General features: G+C 41.8%; 1 protein-coding gene across 1 annotated transcript; it reads right to left on the bottom strand.

Annotated features, from left to right (window-relative positions):
- Positions 1–12,103: 12,103 nt before the first annotated feature.
- LOC132549180 (uncharacterized) lies at positions 12,104–12,598 on the bottom strand. Its single transcript, XM_060213098.1, has one exon. The coding sequence runs from the start codon at positions 12,596–12,598 to the stop codon at positions 12,104–12,106; it is 495 nt and encodes a 164-aa protein (XP_060069081.1).
- Between the last annotated feature and the right edge of the window lie 11,541 nt (positions 12,599–24,139).

The following is a 24,139-nucleotide window of genomic DNA, read 5'->3' as shown; positions in this document are numbered from 1 at the left end:
ACTAAGGAGAATTACACAGACATACACAGAATTACACAGACATACACTAAGGAGAATTACACAGACATACACAGAATTACACAGAAATACACTCAGGAGAATTACACAGACTTACACTAAGGAGAATTACACAGACATACACTAAGGAGAATTACACAGACTTACACTAAGGAGAATTACACAGAAATACACTCAGGAGAATTACACAGACTTACACTAAGGAGAATTACACAGAATTACACTAAGGAGAATTACACAGAAATACACACAGGAGAATTACACAGACATACACTAAGGAGAATTACACAGACATACACTACGGAAAATTACACAGACATACACCACGGAGAATAACACAGACATACACTAAGGAGAATAACACAGACATACACTAAGGAGAATTACACAGACATACACTAATGAGAATTACACAAACATACACTAAGGAGAATTACACAGACATACACTAAGGAGAATTACACTGACTTACATGTAGGAGAATTACACTGACTTACATGCAGGATAATTACACTGACTTACAAACTAGCGACCGTGAGTATGTGTTCAATAACATCCGAAGAACAGGCATCAGTTAAGAACTTAATAGAAATAGACAAATAACAGCTCTACAATAAAGGGGACTTGCAACATATAATGATGAGAGTTAATCAATATCTCTTATATTTTGTTTCTATGTGAGAATACGTACCAACAAAGGGAAATATCAATTATTTTAAAGTATTAATCACTTTAGATATTAAACCTTTACGTTCATCTCTTAACAGTAATAACGTTGTTTATCTAGAGTGTACGGTGTTAGAATTGGCCGACAATATCATCCGTTCTTCATGAGAATGGGACTCTAGATAGTTACCTAACCACCTCGCCATGACTTGTCCCATCGATTATTACCCAGTCTGCTTGTTCTGGATGTGGATTACTAAACAGCTTAAGGTTATAGCTGAGGTGATCTACGGCGGTCGGAGTCACTAGACATTCTAAATATCAGACACCTCCCCCACCTTATAAATATTCTTCGAGTCACAACGTGGAACTCTTCTAGGTGTGAAAACTAATAAAATACATAATAAATCACTTTGTACGATTACAATTGAATAGCGCCTTGCTGTTGTAACTGTGAACTATCCAAGCCGAAGATGAAAGATTAGATAAACATCTCACAGAGTTCTTAATGGATTTCTGAAATGCTTGCATCTGAATCCCAAGAACACATAGCAATGGCTAGATCACATGCACCGAAACCAGCCCGCGGGAGTAGTTCACGAGACAATTCTCGTCAAAATTGTTGAGCTTTCAGATGAAACGCTGCGGTAAAATGGGTCATTACAGTAATATGTGTTCACATAATAAACTTCCATTTGCTTGTCAGTCTGCATTCAGGACTTGTATATCAACTTGATTGTAGAACAGTGTGCACAGTGTTAATTAGTGTTAGTGTCGGACAACTAACCGAAAAATCATGACACATATTTCAATATAATTTAAATCCATTGTTGAGATTTATGTAGAAATCTGAACATGTATCAAGAGCCTCTCGAGAATGAAACCTTGAACTTCTTACAGTCTTTGTTGTAACCTGCAGGTCATAATTCTCAACATTGAAAATTATCATTGAAGCATGAGTGCAGCCCCTCCCCATTGAAGCATGAGTGCAGCCCCTCCCCATTGAAGCATGAGTGCAGCCCCTCCCCATTGAAGCATGAGTGCAGCCCCTCCCCTTTGAAGCATGAGTGCAGCCCCTCCCCATTGAAGCATGAGTGCAGCCCCTCCCCATTGAAGCATGAGTGCAGCCCCTCCCCTTTGAAGCATGAGTGCAGCCCCTCCCCATTCTCCCTACCCGGCTCATTATTTCATTTTTGTTTGATTTTCCTCCGTCGTCTGCTAGGCCAACGCCCTTTTTTGCCCTCGGTGTCACTGACGAGTTCTAGATAGCCGAAACAGCTGTGTGATACAGGTGCTATTCACCTGTGTGTCCTTTGTCTTGATCGGTTATTATTTACAGTGATCAATAATTAGTTGTTTTATGTCATTTTGTTTCAAAAAAAGAGTCCAACACTGTATTGATTGTCGATATGTTCTCGTTAAGTCGCCAATACATGCGTTTCGAGGGGTAAAATCGAGATAATTCTGCATGTGGATTTTTAAAAAAAATCATGCTGAAAGATTCTGGAGAAAATGGCTAATTATGTGAAAACTAACAAAACTTTTCCTTAATATTAGCAATAATTGGCCAGTGTATAGCTTAGTGTGTTGTAATGTCTATTCAATTTAAGTTTACTGTGTTAAAAGCATAATGACTTGAACAAACGGTCAACTGTCGGAGGTTGACGGAGGGTGTAAACAAAGCGAGCACTCTCATGAACGGTCAACTGTCGGAGGTTGACGGAGGGTGTAAACAAAGCGAGCACTCTCATGAACGGTCAACTGTCGGAGGTTGACGGAGGGTGTAAACAAAGCGAGCACTCTCATGAACGGTCAACTGTCGGAGGTTGACGGAGTTTGTAAATAAAGCGAGCACTCTCATGAACGGTCAACTGTCGGAGGTTGAAGGAGGGTGTAAACAAAGCGAGCACTCTCATGAACAGTCAACTGTCGGAGGTTGACGGAGTTTGTAAACAAAGCGAGCACTCTCATGAACGGTCAACTGTCGGAGGTTGACAGAGGGTGTAAACAAAGCGAGCACTCTCATGAACGGTCAACTGTCGGAGGATGAAGGAGGGTGTAAACAAAGCGAGTACTCTCATGAACGGTCAACTGTCGGAGGTTGACGGATGGTGTAAACAAAGCGAGCACTCTCATGAATGGTCAACTGTTGGAGGTTGAAGAGGGTGTAAACAAAGCGAGCACTCTCATCAACGGTCAACTGTCGGAGGTTGACGGAGTTTGTAAGCAAAGCGAGCACTCTCATGAACGGTCAACTGTCGGAGGTTGACGGAGGGTGTTAACAATGCGAGCACTCTCATGAACGGTCAACTGTCGGAGGATGAAGGAGGGTGTAAACAAAGCGAGCACTCTCATGAACGGTCAACTGTCGGAGGTTGACGGAGTTTGTAAACAAAGCGAGCACTCTCATGAATGGTCAACTGTCGGAGGTTGACGGAGGGTGTAAACAAAACGAGCACTCTGAAAAACGGTAAACTATCGGAGGTTGACGGATGGTGTAAACAAAGCGAGCACTCTCATGAACGGTCAACTGTTGAAGGTTGAAGGACGATGTAAACAAAGCGAACACTCTCATGAACGGTCAACTGTCGGAGGTTGAAGGAGGATGTAAACAAAGCGAGCGCTCTCATGAACGGTCAACTGTTGAGGTTGAAGGAGAATGTAAACAAAGCGAACACTCTCATGAACGGGCAACTGTTGGAGGTTGAAGGAGGATTTAAACAAAGCGAATACTCTCATGAACGGTCAACTGTCGGAGGTTGACGCAGTTTGTAAACAAAGCGAGCACTCTCATGAACGGTCAACTGTCGGAGGTTGAAGGAGGATGTAAACAAAGCGAGCACTCTCATGAACGGTCAACTGTCGAAGGTTGAAGGAGGATGTTAACAAAGCGAGCACTCTTTAAAACGATCAGCTGTCGGAGGTTGACGGAGGGTGTAAACAAAACGAGCACTCTTTAAAACGATCAGCTGTCGTAGGTTGACGGAGGGTGTAAACAAAACGAGCACTCTTTAAAACGATCAGCTGTAGTAGGTTGACGGAGGATAAAAACAACGCGATCGCTTGAAGTCTTGGCACTTGAATCATTAACATGGTTTATAACGTATTCATCCTACGTAATATATCGTTAATTATGTCTTAGACCGGCGGCAGATGATTAACAGGAAATCTACTATTCCATCAAGACATTATTATAGAAAAAAAACATGATTCCGGTTGACGATATACAGAACAATTTTACATGTAGCACGCAAATCATATGGTTAAACATCACGAATGTTTTTTGAGATTCTGTGAAAAGACGGCTTTGGTTACAAATAGCGATTTCTAGAAATAGTAATTTAGGCAAGTCAGCGTAGAAATGCTTGCTTTGTCAGTGTATGTAATGAGACCAGTCAAGAAAGAAATTTCAGGCCATCAGTGTAACAATATTAGGTCATTTAGTGTAGGAATATTAGGCCAGTCCATGTATGAATATTAGACCAGTCAGTGGAGGAATATTAGACCAGTCAGTGGAGGAATATTAGGCCAGTCCATGTATGAATATTAGGCCAGTCAGTGTAGGAATATTAGGCCAGTCAGTGAAGGGAAATTAGGCCAGACAGTGTAGGAATATTAGGCCAGTCAGTGGAGGAATATTAGACCAGTCAGTGTAGGAATATTAGGTCAGTCAGTGTAGGAATATTAGGCCAGTCCATGTATGAATATTAGGCCAGTCAGTGTAGGAATATTAGGCCAGTCAGTGAAGGGAAATTAGGCCAGACAGTGTAGGAATATTAGGCCAGTCAGTGGAGGAATATTAGACCAGTCAGTGTAGGAATATTAGGTCAGTCAGTGTAGGAATATTAGGCCAGTCCATGTATGAATATTAGGCCAGTCCATGTAGGAATATTAGGCCAATCCATGTATGAATATTAGGCCAGTCCATGTAGGAATATTAGGCCAGTCCATGTATGAATATTAGGCCAGTCCATGTAGGAATATTAGGCCAGTCCATGTATGAATATTAGGCCAGTCCATGTAGGAATATTAGGCCAGTCCATGTAGGAATATTAGGCCAGTCCATGTAGGAATATTAGGTCAGTCAGTGTAGGAATATTAGACCAGTCAGTGGAGGAATATTAGGTCAGTCAGTGGAGGAATATTAGGTCAGTCAGTGGAGGAATATTAGGTCAGTCAGTGGAGGGATATTAGGTCAGTCAGTGGAGGAATATTAGGTCAGTCAGTGGAGGAATATTAGTCCAGTCAGTGGAGGGATATTAGTCCAGTCAGTGTAGGAATATTAGGCCAGTCAGTGGAGGAATATTAGGCCAGTCAGTGGAGGAATATTAGACCAGTCAGTGGAGGAATATTAGGTCAGTCAGTGGAGGAATATTAGACCAGTCAGTGGAGGGATATTAGACCAGTCAGTGGAGGGATATTAGACCAGTCAGTGTAGGAATATTAGACCAGTCAGTGGAGGAATATTAGGTCAGTCAGTGGAGGAATATTAGACCAGTCAGTGGAGGAATATTAGGTCAGTCAGTGGAGGAATATTAGACCAGTCAGTGGAGGAATATTAGGTCAGTCAGTGGAGGAATATTAGACCAGTCAGTGGAGGGATATTAGACCAGTCAGTGGAGGAATATTAGACCAGTCAGTGGAGGGATATTAGACCAGTCAGTGGAGGAATATTAGAGCAGTCAGTGGAGGGATATTAGACCAGTCAGTGGAGGAATATTAGACCAGTCAGTGGAGGGATATTAGACCAGTCAGTGGAGGGATATTAGACCAGTCAGTGTAGGAATATTAGACCAGTCAGTGGAGGAATATTAGGCCAGTCAGTGGAGGAATATTAGACCAGTCAGTGGAGGAATATTAGGTCAGTCAGTGTAGGAATATTAGGCCAGTCAGTGTAGGAATATTAGGCCAGTCAGTGTAGGAATATTAGGCCAGTCAGTGGAGGGATATTAGACCAGTCAGTGGAGGGATATTAGACCAGTCAGTGTAGGAATATTAGGTCAGTCAGTGGAGGAATATTAGACCAGTCAGTGGAGGAATATTAGACCAGTCAGTGTAGGAATATTAGGCCAGTCAGTGTAGGAATATTAGACCAGTCAGTGTAGGAATATTAGACCAGTCAGTGGAGGAATATTAGGCCAGTCCATGTATGAATATTAGGCCAGTCCATGTAGGAATATTAGGCCAGTCCATGTAGGAATATTAGGCCAGTCCATGTAGGAATATTAGGTCAGTCAGTGTAGGAATATTAGACCAGTCAGTGGAGGAATATTAGGTCAGTCAGTGGAGGAATATTAGGTCAGTCAGTGGAGGGATATTAGACCAGTCAGTGTAGGAATATTAGGTCAGTCAGTGGAGGAATATTAGGTCAGTCAGTGGAGGGATATTAGGTCAGTCAGTGGAGGAATATTAGGTCAGTCAGTGGAGGAATATTAGGTCAGTCAGTGGAGGGATATTAGACCAGTCAGTGTAGGAATATTAGGCCAGTCAGTGGAGGAATATTAGGCCAGTCAGTGGAGGAATATTAGACCAGTCAGTGGAGGAATATTAGGTCAGTCAGTGGAGGAATATTAGACCAGTCAGTGGAGGGATATTAGACCAGTCAGTGGAGGGATATTAGACCAGTCAGTGTAGGAATATTAGACCAGTCAGTGGAGGAATATTAGGTCAGTCAGTGGAGGAATATTAGACCAGTCAGTGGAGGAATATTAGGTCAGTCAGTGGAGGAATATTAGACCAGTCAGTGGAGGAATATTAGGTCAGTCAGTGGAGGAATATTAGACCAGTCAGTGGAGGAATATTAGACCAGTCAGTGGAGGGATATTAGACCAGTCAGTGGAGGAATATTAGACCAGTCAGTGGAGGGATATTAGACCAGTCAGTGGAGGAATATTAGAGCAGTCAGTGGAGGGATATTAGACCAGTCAGTGGAGGAATATTAGACCAGTCAGTGGAGGGATATTAGACCAGTCAGTGGAGGGATATTAGACCAGTCAGTGTAGGAATATTAGACCAGTCAGTGGAGGAATATTAGGCCAGTCAGTGGAGGAATATTAGACCAGTCAGTGGAGGAATATTAGGTCAGTCAGTGTAGGAATATTAGGCCAGTCAGTGTAGGAATATTAGGCCAGTCAGTGGAGGGATATTAGACCAGTCAGTGGAGGGATATTAGACCAGTCAGTGTAGGAATATTAGGTCAGTCAGTGGAGGAATATTAGACCAGTCAGTGGAGGAATATTAGACCAGTCAGTGTAGGAATATTAGGCCAGTCAGTGTAGGAATATTAGACCAGTCAGTGTAGGAATATTAGACCAGTCAGTGGAGGAATATTAGGTCAGTCAGTGTAGGAATATTAGGTCAGTCAGTGGAGGAATATTAGGTCAGTCAGTGTAGGAATATTAGACCAGTCAGTGGAGGAATATTAGGTCAGTCAGTGGAGGAATATTAGACCAGTCAGTGGAGGAATATTAGACCAGTCAGTGGAGGAATATTAGACCAGTCAGTGGAGGGATATTAGGCCAGTCAGTGTAGGAATATTAGGCCAGTCAGTGGAGGGATATTAGACCAGTCAGTGTAGGAATATTAGGCCAGTCAGTGTAGGAATATTAGGCCAGTCAGTGGAGGGATATTAGACCAGTCAGTGTAGGAATATTAGGCCAGTCAGTGTAGGAATATTAGACCAGTCAGTGTAGGAATATTAGGCCAGTCAGTGTAGGAATATTAGGCCAGTCAGTGGAGGGATATTAGACCAGTCAGTGGAGGAATATTAGGCCAGTCAGTGGAGGTATATTAAGCCATTCAATATAGGGATATTAATACAGTCAGTGGATGGATATTACGCCTTTAAGCGTTGGAATATGAGACCAGTTACTCATATCCAGCGCAGAAATATTATGGTAGTTGGCGTAGGGATAATAGGTCAATCAGCATAGGAATATTAGGTCAGTTAGCGTAGGAATATTAGGTCAATCAGCGTAGGAATATTAGGTCAATCAGCATAGGAATATTAGGTCAATCAGTGTAGGAAAACGACAGGTTTCGCGTAGGACATTAATAAAAGCTTAATCATGGTGATCGCTTGAAATTAGTGGATGATAAAATATAATGAATATATGGCTTTCTTCAAAAGAATCTCACTAATCAATTGCAGAACTATTGGCGTGATGTATGACAATTTTCCCTGGGTACAATCTACAGTTGGTTCGTCAAATCGCATTAAACTTGGATGATACTGATTGAAGACCGTACGATCAACAAACTACTGCTAACTCCGACCACTATTTACACTGATATACCTACCTCATTATCTTCACGTGCAAACCTGTCCTTTGTACTTAACCTACACGATGTGAAATATCTATAAAGTAGTTTACCGTGATTTGATTGAAAATCTTTCAATTAATGAAATGCTGACGTAAAAGTGCCAACTGGTGTGTCAAACAACTGCTGCAGACTTGTCTTTTCTGCACTGAGGAAAAGGGTATATCTCATGTTTTAGGAAAAGCACGAAAACTAAAGAAAATCCTCAGGTTTGAATGAAAATCACCCAATAATAACTTGTGTGTTAATGACACGTTAAGTACTATTTCACGTGCACTTGGCGTTCTTGTGTGTCTTTTGTCTTAATGACATGTCAAGTTATATACAAAACGCCATTCCACGTGCACTTGGCGTTCTTGTGTGTCTTTTGTCTTAATGACACGTCAAGTTATATGCAAAACGCTATTTCACGTGCACTTGGCGTTCTTGTGTGTCTTTTGTCTTAATGACACGTCAAGTTATATACAAAACCCTATTTCACGTGCACTTGGCGTTCTCGTGTGTTTTCCTACAATATTTGATATTACAGGAGGTAGACACTGCTGGTGGCTTGTAGTCCCTGAGGTTTACCCTAACCTTCATGTCATATGTTGATTCATTCGAATGGTGACACGGTTCAGAATATCCTTATATGTTCTTGGCGTTCTTCTAAAATTAACAGATATATGAAATTTACGATTTTTTTTAATTATAATTTTTGTATTTCTTTCGGTTGCCTTGGATTTTCCTTCGTCCTTCCAAAATCAATAAAGATTTGAAAATTTCCTCGAGTTGCAATCGAGACAAGTAAATGGCAATTTTCTTCCCAGGGACGATTTACCATTTTTGTCTTTCCACTTTTTTTAAAACTTCAATCACTTTAACTTTTAAAAATAAGAATAATACCTATTTCGTTTTGGAGGAAAGTAAAACATTAAGGGAGAATGGCACTAATCCCCATAGTGGTGTATATTCTAAGCTGTGCCACTATTCAAATTAATCAAAATATTACATGCATGTCACGTCAAATCTCGGGGACCAAAAGTCCACCAGCAATGTGTGTCTACCACCTGCAATCTTATAAGATTGTTCAAAGGAATCAAGGGCTGGTCAATGTCCAAGTTTGGTAGTCGGATACGCATTGTACCCGATAAAACTACGTCCTGAATACGTCCTGAGATCGGAAAGTCATTAACGTCAACATCAAAATATTCCTAGAGATCTGAGAAATCACATCGACTTAATTTCTTTGTGTTGGAAATCAAAATGGCGGCACTCAAGGCGGGTTCCATCGACATTGATGATCTTGATGCCTGCTTTAATTACATCGCTTACACAGTATTGTTTTCTGATATATAAATTACCAAGGAGTAAATTAATTTAGGATACTATTATTGTTATCGTATTGAGATACAGACATATTTCAAACATTATATACAAAATTAGTTTATATCCCATTGCGTTCATATGAACGTAAACGCAATAAAGACGTTGTCCAATTTATTTTCAATTTAATTCAATTTACTATGCGTCTACCTTGTAAGTAATTACAGAATGCTTTTTCACGGAATAAAAACTTTACGTTAGTTTTACACAAACATCAGATTCCGTCCGGCGAAGTTTTAAAGTTTTCACGTTTAGCGAAACCTTCTAACATTTATTCATCGTTATTTTATAAAGCGTGCACAATGATGGCTCATCTGTAAGGCTTGGGAGTACTAGGTGATGTGGTGTGATTATCACACACTGAGTATTGCTCCTTCGGTCAGTTTTTGTCTCCCTCCAGTAATAATGTCCTGACAGAAGCAATTTAACGGTCACTGACTCGGGGGCAGTCCTCATGGAATATCCAAGAATTTCCTCACTCGAGTCCCATATGTGTCAAAAGTGATTATATTTTGTGGTTTCTTTTTTTTCTATGAAGTGAGAATAGGTCAAGGCTCTCCTAACAAGCAGGATAGTTTTTGTTGTTTTACAGAACTTCAAGAAAATCCGCTGTAACATCCAACCATATTGCCCATTGTTTTAATGCGAAATCGATGCTACTCGTAACGAAGATTTATGAGTTTGCAAGTTTTGTTCTCTAAATCTCAAACACAACAATTCTAAATGCACAAACGATATGTTATATAACAGTTTACCAGGATACTATTTGTGAGGTATTGGGTGGTTATGTGAATTAACTAATTTGATTCTTCAGCTTGATAAGTGTATAATCACACAAATACTTTTGCGTGTATATTAGAATAATAAAGGAGGAGTGCCAGTTGGGGCCACCTGGTGGCCATGACGAATACTTTTTATTTTTTGTCTATTAAAAACTTGAGGTCAGACGGTAATGACATGACATTAATCTAAGGTCAGCTCAAGGCCGTTCAGTTGTTATAGGGGGACAAGTGGGGGATCAAATTCATAATTATTGCAATAATTATCAAACTAAAATATTTTTTTATAGTTTTTTTTCTCTTAAATGTCATTTGATGATATATTTGAAAACCTTCATTAGAAAAAATGACAAAAAAATATGCCATTGTTGAAAAGTAAGTCACGGTAATTAAGTGCCCTAATTACTAATTAAGTCACGCTTGAGCACCGTTTTTTGTCATATAAACAATACGTTTATCACGTGCAGTGTATTTATTTGAAATATTTTGCATGAATTAAAGCAATGAAGAAGTTACAGTCAGGGTAAGTGAGGCATGTCATTTAAATAGACTAGTTACAATTTAAAGTGCAAGAGCACCAGTCACCATCTTATTCCGGTTAATGAAAATGAATATTGAATTATACTGTATGAAAAATTATTTCAAATAAATTTCACAGTATAATAATTCTTCCGTGCATTAGTTGTACTCTTGAGCTTTAACATAAGATGGTTTGACACTAGAGCTTTAACATAAAATAGTATGACATCATGACATCTCCCTGATGTATACCTTGCTAATGGACTTGTTTTAAACACTAGCAAACTTCAGTAATCTACAATGCAGTGTATGTAACACATGGTATATCCAGATGTATAAGTATACTATGTTCTGTGCAGTTCGTACATGCATTGACTTATGCACATATCTTTTGTATCACTAAACCGTTAAATATGATTTCATTCATACAAGTGTGACAAATATATAATAGTATTATAGTATTTTGTTTAGTTTTGTTTAGCAGTGTGCTTGCTGCAAAGCAGATTATAAAGTCAGAATATATTGTCTGAATTAGGCAGATGTTCTGTCTTTCTTGAAAGATAACATAAATAAAGATTTATGTTTAGGTGACCTTGTATGTTAGAAATGCAGAAGGATATTCTACAAACACCATGAACCAGTAGAGCATTCTAACAGTGGTTTAGACCATCAGAATGAGACACCTGACTCTAAAAAAATCAAACTTGATATTCCACGAGCTACGCTTACTGAATCGCGATGTTTCGTTTGTGGAAAGTCCAGAGATGAAAAAAGTAAAATGGTGAAACCATGCACGGAAATAAGAGTTAAGATTTTTATTAAGACAGGTGTCTTGATTCCAAACACATCTAGGTGCTGTGCTTCTCATATCGTGGGTGGTGATATTCATTCCGACGTTCTTCAGTCACTTACTCCTACCAGTGAAGACTCGAAACTGGATTCATCTGAAATATCAGAAATCAGGTGCTTCAGTGTGACTTAACTAGTAATTAGGGCACTTAATTACCGTGACCTACTTTTCAACAATGGCATATTTTTTTGTCATTTTTTCTAATGAAGGTTTTAAAATATATCATTAAATGACATTTAAGAGAAAAAAACTATACACAAATAATTTAGTTTGATAATTATTGCAATAATCACGAATTTGATCCCCCACTTGTCCCCCCTATAACAACTGAACGGCCTTGAGCTGACCTTAGATTAATGTCATGTCATTACCGTCTGACCTCAAGTTTTTAATAGACAAAAAATAAAAAGTATTCGTCATGGCCACCAGGTGGCCCCAACTGGCACTCCTCCTTTTCGCCTCTTTGTTACATTGTATTCCCTACTGCCAAGTTTGACCGACACACGTCTCTCAGTCACATGTCTCCCCGGCACACATATCTCCGGCACATGTCTCTCCGGCACACATCTCTCCGGCACATGTCTCTTTAACACATGTCTCTGACACACATCTGTCCAGCACATGTCTCTGGCACATGTCTCTTCGGCACATATCTCTCCGGCACATGTCTCTCCGGCGACCGTCTCTCCGGCGCATGTCTCTTTGGCAAATATCTCTCCGGCACACATCTGTCCAGCACATGTCTCTCCGGCACATGTCTGGCACATGTCTCTTCGGCACATATTTCTCCGGCACATGTCTCTCCGGCGCATGTCTCTTTGGCACATATCACTTCTCCGTCACACATCTCTCCAGCACATGTCTCTCCGGCACATGTCTCTGGCAAATGTCTCTTCGGAGCATATCTCTCCGGCACATGTCTCTTCGGCACCCGTCTGTCCGGCACATATCTCTCCGACATATGTCTCTTTGGCACATGTCTTTCCTGCACATGTCTCTCCGGCACATGTCTCTGGCACATGTCTCTTCGGCACATATCTATCCGGCACATGTCTCTCCGGCGACTGTCTCTCCGGCGCATGTCTCTTTGGCACATATCCCCTCTCCGTCACATATCTCTCCGGCACATGTCTCTCCGGCACATGTCTCTTCGGCACAAATATCTCCGGCACACATCTCTCCAGCACATTTCTCTCCGGCACATGTCTCTGGCACATGTCTTTTCGGATGATATCTCTCCGGCACATGTCTCTCCGGCACCCATCTGTCCGGCACATATCTCTCCGACATATGTCCTTTTGGCACATGTCTCTCCTGCACATGTATCTCCGGCACATGTCTCTGCCACATGTCTCTTTGACACATATCCCTCCGGCATATGTCTTTGGCACATGTCTCTTAGGATGATATCTCTCCGGCACATGTCTCTCCGGCACCCGTCTGTCCGGCACATATCTCTCCGACATATGTCCCTTTGGCACATGTCTCTCCTGCACATGTCTCTCCGGCACATGTCTCTGGCACATGTCTCTTTGACACATATCTCTCCGGCACATGTCTCTAGCACATGTCTCTTCAGCGCATATCTCTCCGGCACATGCCTCTCCGGCACACGTCTCTCCGGCACATGTCTCTCCGGCACATGTCTCTTTGGCACATGTCTCTCCGACACCTGTCTCTCCGGCTCATGTCTCTTTGGCACATGTCTCTCCGGCACCTGTCTCTTCGGCACATGTCTCTTTGGCACATTTCTCTCCTTCACATATCTCTCCGACATATGTCTCTTTGGCACATATCTCTCCTGCACATATCTCTTCGGCACATGTCTCTGACACATTCTTTGGCACATATCTCTCCGGAACATGTCTCTGTCACATGTCTCTTCGGAGCATATCTCTCCGGCACATGTCTCTTTGGCACACGTCTCTCCGGCACCCGTCTCTTCGGCACATGTCTCTTTGGCACATGTCTCTCCGGCACCTGTCTCTTCGGCACATGTCTCTTTGGCACATGTCTCTCCTTCACATATCTCTTCGACATATGTCTCTTTGGCACATATCTCTCCGGCACATGTCTCTGGCACATGTCTCTTCGGAGCATATCTCTCCGGCATATGTCTCTTTGGCACACGTCTCTCCGGCACCCGTCTCTTCGACACATGTCTCTATGGCACATGTCTCTCCGGCACATATCTCTCCGACATATGTCTCTTTGGCACATGTCTCTCCTGCACATGTCTCTCCGGCACATGTCTCTCCGGTACATATCTCTTTGGCACCCGTCTGTCAACAACACGCGCGTGGTCTGACTTTTAAACGCTAAAAATATACCACATGTGCCTGGTCTATGCAGTTTGGGCTGTAGATGTCACTGAAACAGTCTGGGCTCGCGATAGTTTGCCTACACGTCTATCGAACTGGAAGTGTAGAGCATTTTACAACTTAAACTGATACAAGTACATGTACCTATATACAAATGATTATACCTGTGAATTTACTGTGTTTATCACTAATTTCCGTTTTGTTTAAACTTTCCTGAAATGTTGAAAAAAAAATCCCTAAACATTATCAGGTACATTGATCTTATATTACTCAGCTCTTCAAGACAACATCGGTCACATGGCAGTATTACACGTGCTTTCGCTGAAGAAGGAGTCCTATGGGAAATATGAGGGCGACGATGTTAAATCCCGTGGGACTCGCTAAAGGAGTATTTGACCCACTAAGTGGTTCATAGATGCAATATCACGCGCCATTATCGACACCCTGACGAAGTCACATGATAAAAAACAAACTTGATAGTGTCACCATCACAAGCTAATGGCGGCTGCTAAACATGATCAGAATATTACTAGGACACTAGGAGGGAATGTAGGTCAGGAGGTGAAGCGCTTATCTCGCCGAAGGTGATGTACGTCGCTCACTTCTCCATCACCAGACACATCACGAATGAGAAGGGAAAGCATTTTATTCCAGACTGAAACAGCCAACAAAGTGTATTTGTTCTAGATTGACAGGACGAGAAAGTTAATCAGTCGTTACCAATAAATCGTTAATTTGTTTATCTTAATTCAAACATACTATTGCTTTTATTGCATTTAAATGTACCTAGTTTGTGTAGACGATAGAAAGAAGCAAAACAGGTCGATATTCTCTCTTAATTTGATGAATTTGTAATTTCTGCATGTTGCTTGAAATAGGCTGATGACGTCATCTTTGTTTTTCGTGTGTTGTGTTTGAACTTTAATTTGATTTTACAAAACGATTTATTTCAGAATTTTCACGTTTCAACAGAAATTTGGTAACAGACAAAGACCTTGAAGTATCCTACTGTAAAAACAAGATGTCCATTGGACAGTGTATCAATAGAGGATTACGGGCGGATGTTTCAGGAGAATGCACTGTCTGGTAGGTCGCTCCGAGACACCTGAAAATGACGTACGTTCAACAGAAAGCCCTAAAGAGGTGGTGTTGAAAGTAATGTGGACATGACCATCACTGTCTCGGAATTGCTTCTTTGTGGCTATTGTACTCCCTAAATCATGACACAAGCGTTCAATACCGATAATAGGGGAGATAACTGCCACAATAGTCCCAGGGTGAATTAAATCATGTGGTTTTATTCGGTTTTCAGTTCTCTAGGCTAAAGTGATCTACGGTCATATTGTTATTCGCAAAGTGAAACGAACAATCTCTTCAATGTCATTACATAGAAGAATCAATTAATTTACCGCGAAATTGACACGGAGGAAATAACTTTTTTATTTTTGCTTTTGAAATAAATCATGTAGTTCACCCCCTTGTTTAATTGTTTTTATAAATGGATGTCAATGCCGTAATGTTATATCATACTCAGGTCAACAAAATATATAGTTTTGTTGTTAAAATCAAGCAAAGTTTGTAGATTAAGCCTTCGGATTATTAGACTCGGGATTATCGGTCTTCAGGATTATCGGACTTCCGGATTATTGAATTTGTTATGTTGTTTTACTCTTTGTGGAGACTTAGCTAATGCTACTGACGGTATCATTTTTTTTGTAATAAACATATATTACCTTCCGTGAAAATTCCGTTCGAACGAACTCATATTTGAAAATAAAATCTCCGAAATTACGACACAATTTTTAAAAATTAGTTTGGTTGTCACGTAAGCATGTATATTTTGTATACACTTGGGGTAAGTCACCTTAATGGTAAGGTACCGCTAGGCGGAATTGCGTCACGGGTAGGTGTGCACGGGGTGAGATTCTCATGACAGGTATTGTGTCATTGTTACCGTGCACCCGATATGGATTTATCGGCATTTAGCGTCATGTGAGACAGGCACAGGGGACTCACTGTGGTAAGTAATCTTTATCTCTTTTTCTTTTCTATATTAGTTGGTATTGTTGTTTTGTACCAGTCCATATATCGGGTCAAACAATCTAAGTATCTGTGCGCTCCAGTCAGCCGTGACCATTGTTTATTGTTTGTATGTTGATAACTTTCATTTTTGTTGTTTTCGTACTATAATTGAATATATTATGTTTGTTTTCCTAAATATGCACATGATATAAACATATTGGAGTGTTGTACATGAAACTGCATAGTCTATGTCATGTTTCGGGTCGATTTTAAAATCTATGGAAGCCCTGATCAATTTATTAGTGCCGAGCGTAGTGCGTACGCGAACGAGTGGAAAAAGTATGGAAGCCTTGAGGTGTCAGTTGGTGTATTTCGTAATTTTGTTTTATTTTGTTTGTAATTTGGAGCCGCACATTATTTCGACGCTAATATGAACGTATTTCAGTATTTTCTAATTATGGTTCATTCTAAAGTTGAATAATTATGGTAAATAATAAGTATTTTGTACCATGTGTTTTGTTAGTATAGTATGGAAGTGTGAGTGGAAATTATAACTATTTGTGTTAATCATTATAGCTTCACATGACGGGTTGGAACATTTATTGAGTCAGGACCAGGCAGGCCTCTCCTTTACATTGCGACCCAAGCGTCAGGACCGACCAGAAGTAACGACTTTCATTCAGGGTCAAGGTCAGCGAGGGAGCATACTTAGAAGTTACACTGCCAGGGTCGGCGACTTGAATTCAGCACTTAATCAGCTGTCATGTCATTGACATAAGTGCGTTGCCTATTATGGTGATACAAGCGTGGAACTGCTTGAGGACGGTGACTCTGGATTGAGTCACGGTGATTCAGAGTATGGAACTCTATTGGGTTTGACAGGAACACTGTTCTGTTTCGTGAGCTAGAAGCTACAGGGACACTTATCATTATTTGGTTTATGAGTGTGTGAGTTAGCGAGTGTGACATCTTTAAATATATAGTTTATTTGTTTCATTGTAAATAAACATCATTGTTATACTGTGATCGGTTCTTCCAGCTTTCTTTTCCCGGATCACCAACCGTCGCTCGTCCCACGTTAACATTGGTGAACCAGTAACAGTGATGTTAACAAACACTTCGCTCTTTGTATTTTATATCATTGTCTGATCTAAATCACGTGCTACCAATTAGTGATTAAGATTTCTAAAACGAGTTACTTCAAATAACGAATGTAGGTAATGGCGCGCTCGATATTGATTCAATTCTATTTTAAAAAGTCATCTGACTTAACAACATTTTTTCTCTAAAAGCGCAGAGTATGTTTAGAAACTCAGAATTACTTAGGTAAAGACAACAAAGCAATCGAAAACTTGGGGAAAATATAAAAACGGTTGATATTTTGAGAAACCAATTAATCTGATTGGTTGCTGTCTGTATTTCGTTTGTGACGTTATTGTTCATGTATAAATATATTGTAAATCCTACAGCGGTCAAATCCTGGGTTATTTGCTCTAGGTCACTACAGTAGTTTTTCAGCCGTTCTTTATCTTGCACGAAGCCGGATTATTGTCGGTCTAAGATTGTACTGATATGGTTAGTTATAAGCTCACGTCAGCGCGATCACCGGAACTTCACAACCATGTACTTTGTGAATTACAACTACTACCACTATTGTGATAATTATTACATTAACAGTAGGGACTGTATTACAACTGTAACCACTGTTGTAATAATTATTACATTAACGGTAGGGACTGTATTACAACTGTAACCACTGTTGTAATAATTATTACATTATCAGTAGGGACTGTATTACAACTGTAACCACTGTTGTAATAATTATTACAATAACAGTAGGAAATATATTACAACTGCTTTTTACAAATATTTAACAAGTTTTGGATATTGTCCTCTAGCGTTTTTTCAACGTGTTCAGCATTATCCTCCTTCCACTTAACGTTCTCCACCTTCTTACTCACATCCGGTCTCCGGGGACACTCATCTGAAGAACTACACAACTTCCAGTTTCTTACCCGGATGGAAAAGCTGATCGGGCTGTGGTCAGAATATCAGTATTTGACACGCCCACCTTAAAGCATTCAACATTCTTAAAGAGTTCAAACATAATCGATTAGACTCGAACTTCTTGTTTTATAAAACGTGATTCTACCAGTGGTAATCCGAATGACGTCCATTAACAATGTGTCACCCAGGAGATTTACACAAAACAATTATTAAGTGTCGACCAGATTGATTAATTGTTCGATCCATACTTTTAAGTTTTTCCAAATAATTGTCGGGCAGGTAAGAAATGATATTTGACAGTAAATTATATGCCCCATTATCAAGGTGGTCAGCTACATTAAGATCTAATTCACCAGTGCGGCTATTAAAATCACCAATTGCCAATATTTCAAAGGTATTATTATTGTAATATGACGATATACTGCGTTCTAACATACTAAAAATATCTACTTCACGTGTATCGTAATAAGCCCAATTTATCGGTGGGAGGTAATTCACAAAGATATATATGTTTATAGGTGTCACGTGTCACGTTATCACGTGTCACGTTATCACGTTATCACGTGTATCGTTATAAGTCCTATTTATCGGTGGGAGGTAATTCACAAAGATATATGTTTATAGGTGTCACGTGTCACGTTATCACGTGTCACGTTATCACGTTATCACGTGTATCGTTATAAGTCCTATTTATCGGTGGGAGGTAATTCACAAAGATATATGTTTATAGGTGTCACGTGTCACGTTATCACGTGTATCGTAATAACTCCTATCTATCGGTGGGAGATAATTCACAAAAATATATATGTTTATAGGTGTCACGTGACACGTTATCACGTGTCTTAAAAACTCCTATCTATCGGTGGGAGATAATTCACAAAAATATATATGTTTATAGGTGTCACGTGACACCTTATCACCTTTAATGTAAAGTCTACCACGAACTAACATTACCTGGTGACCAATTGCTCTAAAATGTTTCATCACACCGCAGATCTTTTTGCATCTGCACCAAGGAATTGTTCACGAATTCCTAAATGGGTTCCTTGGAGCAAGCAGCCCTCTCCTTAACTAGTTGCCTGTCACTGTTAAAAACGAATATGGCTACGATCGGCAGTGTCTTTCCCCTCACAAATTTACATTGCCAAATGACATGTCTCTTTCAATACCAAGTTCCCGCACAATGAGTTTTTCCTCTGTGTTTTCAAATCACTGCTGCTTCAGTCCTGTGGAAATCAGACTGTTCTTCATGGATCGGAAGTGAACATCCTCAACAACGTATTTCAAGACTTCCCACTCTTTCCGTAGGTTCAGCCATTTATTTTCATTCTGTATCTCAATGACATCTTAATCCAGTCAATAGACTTATAGGCTAGTGACACCTAGACGCTTCCCAAGGCATTATAGGCTAGTGACGCCTGGACGTTTCCCGTGGCTTTATAGGCTAGTGACGCCTAGACGCTTCACAAGGCATTATAGGCTAGTGACGCCTGGACCCTTCCCAAGGCATTATAGGCTAGTGACGCCTGGACGCTTCCCAAGGCATTATAGGCTAGTGACGATTGGACGCTTCCCAAGGCTTTATAGACTAGTGACGCCTGGACCCTTCCCAAGGCTTTATAGACTAGTGACGCCTGGACGCTTCCCAAGGCATTATAGGTTAGTGACGCCTGGACCCTTCCCAAGGCTTTATAGACTAGTGACGCCTGGACGCTTCTCAAGGCTTTATAGGCTAGTGACGCCTGGACGCTCCGAAAGGCTTTATAGGTAAATGATGCCTGGACGCTTTACAAGGCTTTATAGGCTAGTGACGCCTAGACGCTTCTCAAGGCTTTATAGACTAGTGACGCCTGGACCCTTCCCAAGGCTTTATAAGCTAGTGACGCCTGGACGCTTCCCAAGGCATTATAAGCTAGTGAAGACTGGACACTTCCCAAGGCTTTATAGACTAGTGACGCCTGGACGCTTCCTAAGGAAATATAGGCTAGTGACGCATGGACACTTCCCAAGGCATTATAGGCAAGTGACGCATTGACGCTTCCCAAGGCATTATAGGTTAGTGACGCCTAGACGCTTCACAAGGCTTTATAGGCTAGTGACGCCTGGACGCTTTCCAAAGGATTTATTGGCTAGTGACGCCTGGACACTTCCCAAGGCATTATAGGCAAGTGACGCATTGACGCTTCCCAAGGCATTATAGGTTAGTGACGCCTAGACGCTTCACAAGGCTTTATAGGCTAGTGACGCCTGGACGCTTTCCAAGGCATTATACGCTAGTGACGCCTGGACGATTCCGAAGTCATTATAGGCTAGTGACGCCTGGACACTTCCCAAGGCTTTATAGACTAGTGACGCCTGGACCCTTCCCAAGGCTTTATAAGCTAGTGACGCCTGGACGCTTCCCAAGGCATTATAGGCTAGCGAGGACTGGATGCTTCCCATGGCTTTATAGACTAGTGAAGTCTGGACGCTTATCGAGGCTTTATAGGCTAGTGACGCCTGGACGATTCCCAAGGCATTATAGACTAGTGACGCCTGGACCCTTCCCAAGGCTTAATAGACTAGTGACGCCTGGACCCTTCCCAAGGCTTTATAGACTAGTGACGCCTGGACCCTTCCCAAGGCTTAATAGGCTAGCGAGGACTGGACGCTTCCCAAGGCATTATAGGCTAGTGACGCCTGGACCCTTCCCAAGGCTTTATAGACTAGTGACGCCTGGACCCTTCCCAAGGCTTAATAGGCTAGTGAGGACTGGACGCTTCCCAAGGCATTATAGGCTAGTGACGACAAGACGCTTCTCAAGTCTTTATAGGCTAGTGACGCATGGACGCTTCTCAAGGCATTATAGGCTAGTGACGCCTGGACGCTTCAAGGCATTATAGGCTAGTGACGATTGGACGCTTCTCAAGGCTTTATAAACTAATGACGCCTGGACGATTCCCAAGGCATTATAGGCTAGTGACGACAAGACGCTTCCCAAGTCTTTATAGGCTAGTGACGCATGGACGCTTCTCAAGGCATTATAGGCTAGTGACGCCTGGACGCTTCAAGGCATTATAGGCTAGTGACGATTGGACGCTCCTCAAGGCTTTATAAACTAGTGACGCCTGGACGATTCTCAAGGCTTTATAGACTAGTGACGCTTGGACGATTCCCAAGGCTTTAAAGACTAGTGACGCTTGGACGATTCCCAAGGCTTTAAAGACTAGTGACGCCTGGACGCTTCTCAAGGCTTTATAGGCTAGTGAAGACTGGACGCTTCCCAAGGCTTTATAGGCTAGTGACGCCTGGACGCTTCCCAAGGCTTTATGGGCTAGTGACGATTGTACCCTTCCCAAGGCTTTATAGACTAATGACGCCTGGACGCTTCCCAAGGCTTTATAAACTAGTGACGCCTGGACCCTTCCCAAGGCTTTATAGACTAGTGACGCCTGGACCCTTCCCAAAGCTTAATAGGCTAGTGACGCTTGGACGATTCCCAAGGCTTTAAAGACTAGTGACGCTTGGACGATTCCCAAGGCTTTAAAGACTAGTGACGCCTGGACGCTTCTCAAGGCTTTATAGGCTAGTGAAGACTGGACGCTTCCCAAGGCTTTATAAACTAGTGACGCCTGGACCCTTCCCAAGGCTTTATAGACTAGTGACGCCTGGACCCTTCCCAAGGCTTAATAGGCTAGTGAGGACTGGACGCTTCCCAAGGCATTATAGGCTAGTGACGACAAGACACTTCCCAAGTCTTTATAGGCTAGTGACGCCTGGACGCTTCTCAAGGCTTTATAGGCTAGTGACGATTGTACCCTTCCCAAGGCATTATAGGCTAGTGACGCCTGGACGTTTCCCAAGGCTTTATAGACTAGTGACTCCTGGACACTTCCCATGGCTTTATAGAATAGTGACGCCTGGACGCTTCCCAAGGCATTATAGACTAGTGACGCCTGGACCCTTCCCAAGGCTTTATAAGCTAGTGACTCCTGGACGCTTCCCAAAGCTTTATTGACTAGTGACGCCTGGACCCTTCCCAAGGCTTTATAAGCTAGTGACGTCTGGACCCTTCCCAAGGCATTATAGGCTAGCGAGGACTGGATGCTTCCCATGGCTTTATAGACTAGTGACCCCTGGACGCTTCAAGGCATTATAGGCTAGTGACGCCTGGACACTTCCCAAGGCTTTATAGACTAGTGACGCCTGGACACTTCCCAAGGCTTTATAGACTAGTGACGCTTGGACGATTCCCAAGGCTTTAAAGACTAGTGACGCCTGGACGCTTCAAGGCATTATAGGCTAGTGACGATTGGACGCTTCTCAAGGCTTTATAGGCTAGTGACGCCTGCACGATTCCCAAGGCTTTATAAACTAATGACGCATGGACGATTCCCAAGGCTTTATAGGCTAGTAACGCCTGGACGCTTCCCAAGGCTTTATAGACTAGTGACGCCTGGACCCTTCCCAAGGCTTTATAGACCAGTTACGCCTGAACGCTTCCCAAGGCATTATAGGCTAGTGACGCCTGGACGATTTCCAAGGCTTTATAAACTAATGACGCCTGGACGATTCCCAAGGCTTCATAGGCTAGTAAAGACTGGACGCTTCCCAAGGCTTTATAGACTAGTGACGCCTGGACGATTCCCAAGGCTTTATAAAGTAATGACGCCTGGACGATTCCCAAGGCTTTATAGGCTAGTAACGCCTGGACGCTTCTCAAGGCTATATAGGCTAGTGACGCCTGGACGCTTCCCAAGGCATTATAGGCTAGTGAAGACTGGACACTTCCCAAGGCTTTATAGACTAGTGACGCTTGGACCCTTCCCAAGGCTTTATAGACTAGTGACGCCTGCACGATTCCCAAGGCTTTATAAACTAATGACGCCTGGACGATTCCCAAGGCTTTATAGGCTAGTAACGCCTGGACGCTTCTCAAGGCTATATAGGCTAGTGACGCCTGGACGCTTCTCAAGGCATTGTAGGCTAGTGAAGACTGGACACTTCCCAAGGCTTTATAGACTAGTGACGCTTGGACGATTCCCAAGGCTTTATAGACTAGTAACGCCTGGACGCTTCTCAAGGCTTTATAGGCTAGTGACGCCTGGACGCTTCCCAAGGCTTTATAGGCTAGTGACGCCTGGACGCTTCTCAAGGCTTTATAGGCTAGTGACGATTGGACCCTTCCCAAGGCTTTATAGGCTAGTGACGCCTGGACGCTTCCCAAGGCATTATAGGCTAATGACGATTGGACACTTCCCAAGGCTTTATAGACTAGTGACGCCTGGACGCTTCCCAAGGCATTATAAGCTAGTGACGCCTGGACGCTTCCCAAGGCTTAATAGGCTAGTGACGCATGGACGCTTCCCAAGGCTTTATAGACTAGTGACCACTGGACGCTTCCCAAGGCTTAATAGGCTAGTGACGCCTGGACGCTTCCCAAGGCTTTATAGACTAGTGACCACTGGACGCTTCCCAAGGCATTATATGCACGTGGCGACTGAACGCTTACATACTCTGTACTTGTGTTTCATCTATAGCTAATCTATCATTCACTGTCTTCATCATTTCAAATGTGTCTTACACAATTATCCGGGATGAGCTTCCCTTGTAAGGGTTCATCTTATACCAACACTAAGAGTTCTACATACCTGTCCGATACACGGTTACTTCGCAGCTCCTACACAACGACGAAACTTTACGTCGTACACTCGACATATCGGTATCGCCGCCATCTTACATAAAAAAACCAATTGAAACTATTTTAATGTTTAGCCATTTACGGCCCCGCTAGGTGTTATAGCACGAGTGACAATAAAAAAACAATGTACTGTAGGTTATCACACTGATGATAGGTTAATATTACTACTTTTCATATGTTCCTTATCAGGATAGTGTCAGAATATAACACACAGCTATTCCATAGTTGTAGATCAGGAATCTGTGGAAGGTGGGCGTGGCCGAATGATAAAAAGTCTCTCTCATACAAAGGAATGCAATTCCTGAGCATGTCTGGCTGCATTCAGAACTTTGTCATTTAATACTGCTCGATCTCTATACAAGTCATAAACTCATATGTGTTTTATAGTTTTCTCATTTGTTCCATCCATATTAGCTATCATCAAGAATTCTATTATTTTTATGAGTTATCTCACTAAAAAATATTTATCATTTTTCACAGTTAATCATAGTTAACCTTGTCTTCCTGATGACGGTAAATGTAACCCCAAAATTAACGTCGTTAAATTGGATAATTTATATATAAAAAGATAGGGGGACAACTCTTATGAAAA

The sequence above is a fragment of the Ylistrum balloti genome, unplaced genomic scaffold, assembly GCF_031769215.1.
Source record: "Ylistrum balloti isolate Yb309-2 unplaced genomic scaffold, AGI_CSIRO_Ybal_v1 Utg370044, whole genome shotgun sequence".
Classification (NCBI taxonomy): Eukaryota; Metazoa; Mollusca; class Bivalvia; order Pectinida; family Pectinidae; genus Ylistrum; species Ylistrum balloti.
Note: the sequence above shows the minus strand (reverse complement) of the source record. Positions and strands in the feature narration are given on the sequence as shown.

Excerpts from the sequence above, each read along its gene's own strand:
- LOC132549180 (XM_060213098.1), bottom strand. The coding sequence starts at position 12,598 with ATGCGCCGGAGAGACAGTCGCCGGAGAGACATGTGCCGGATAGATATG.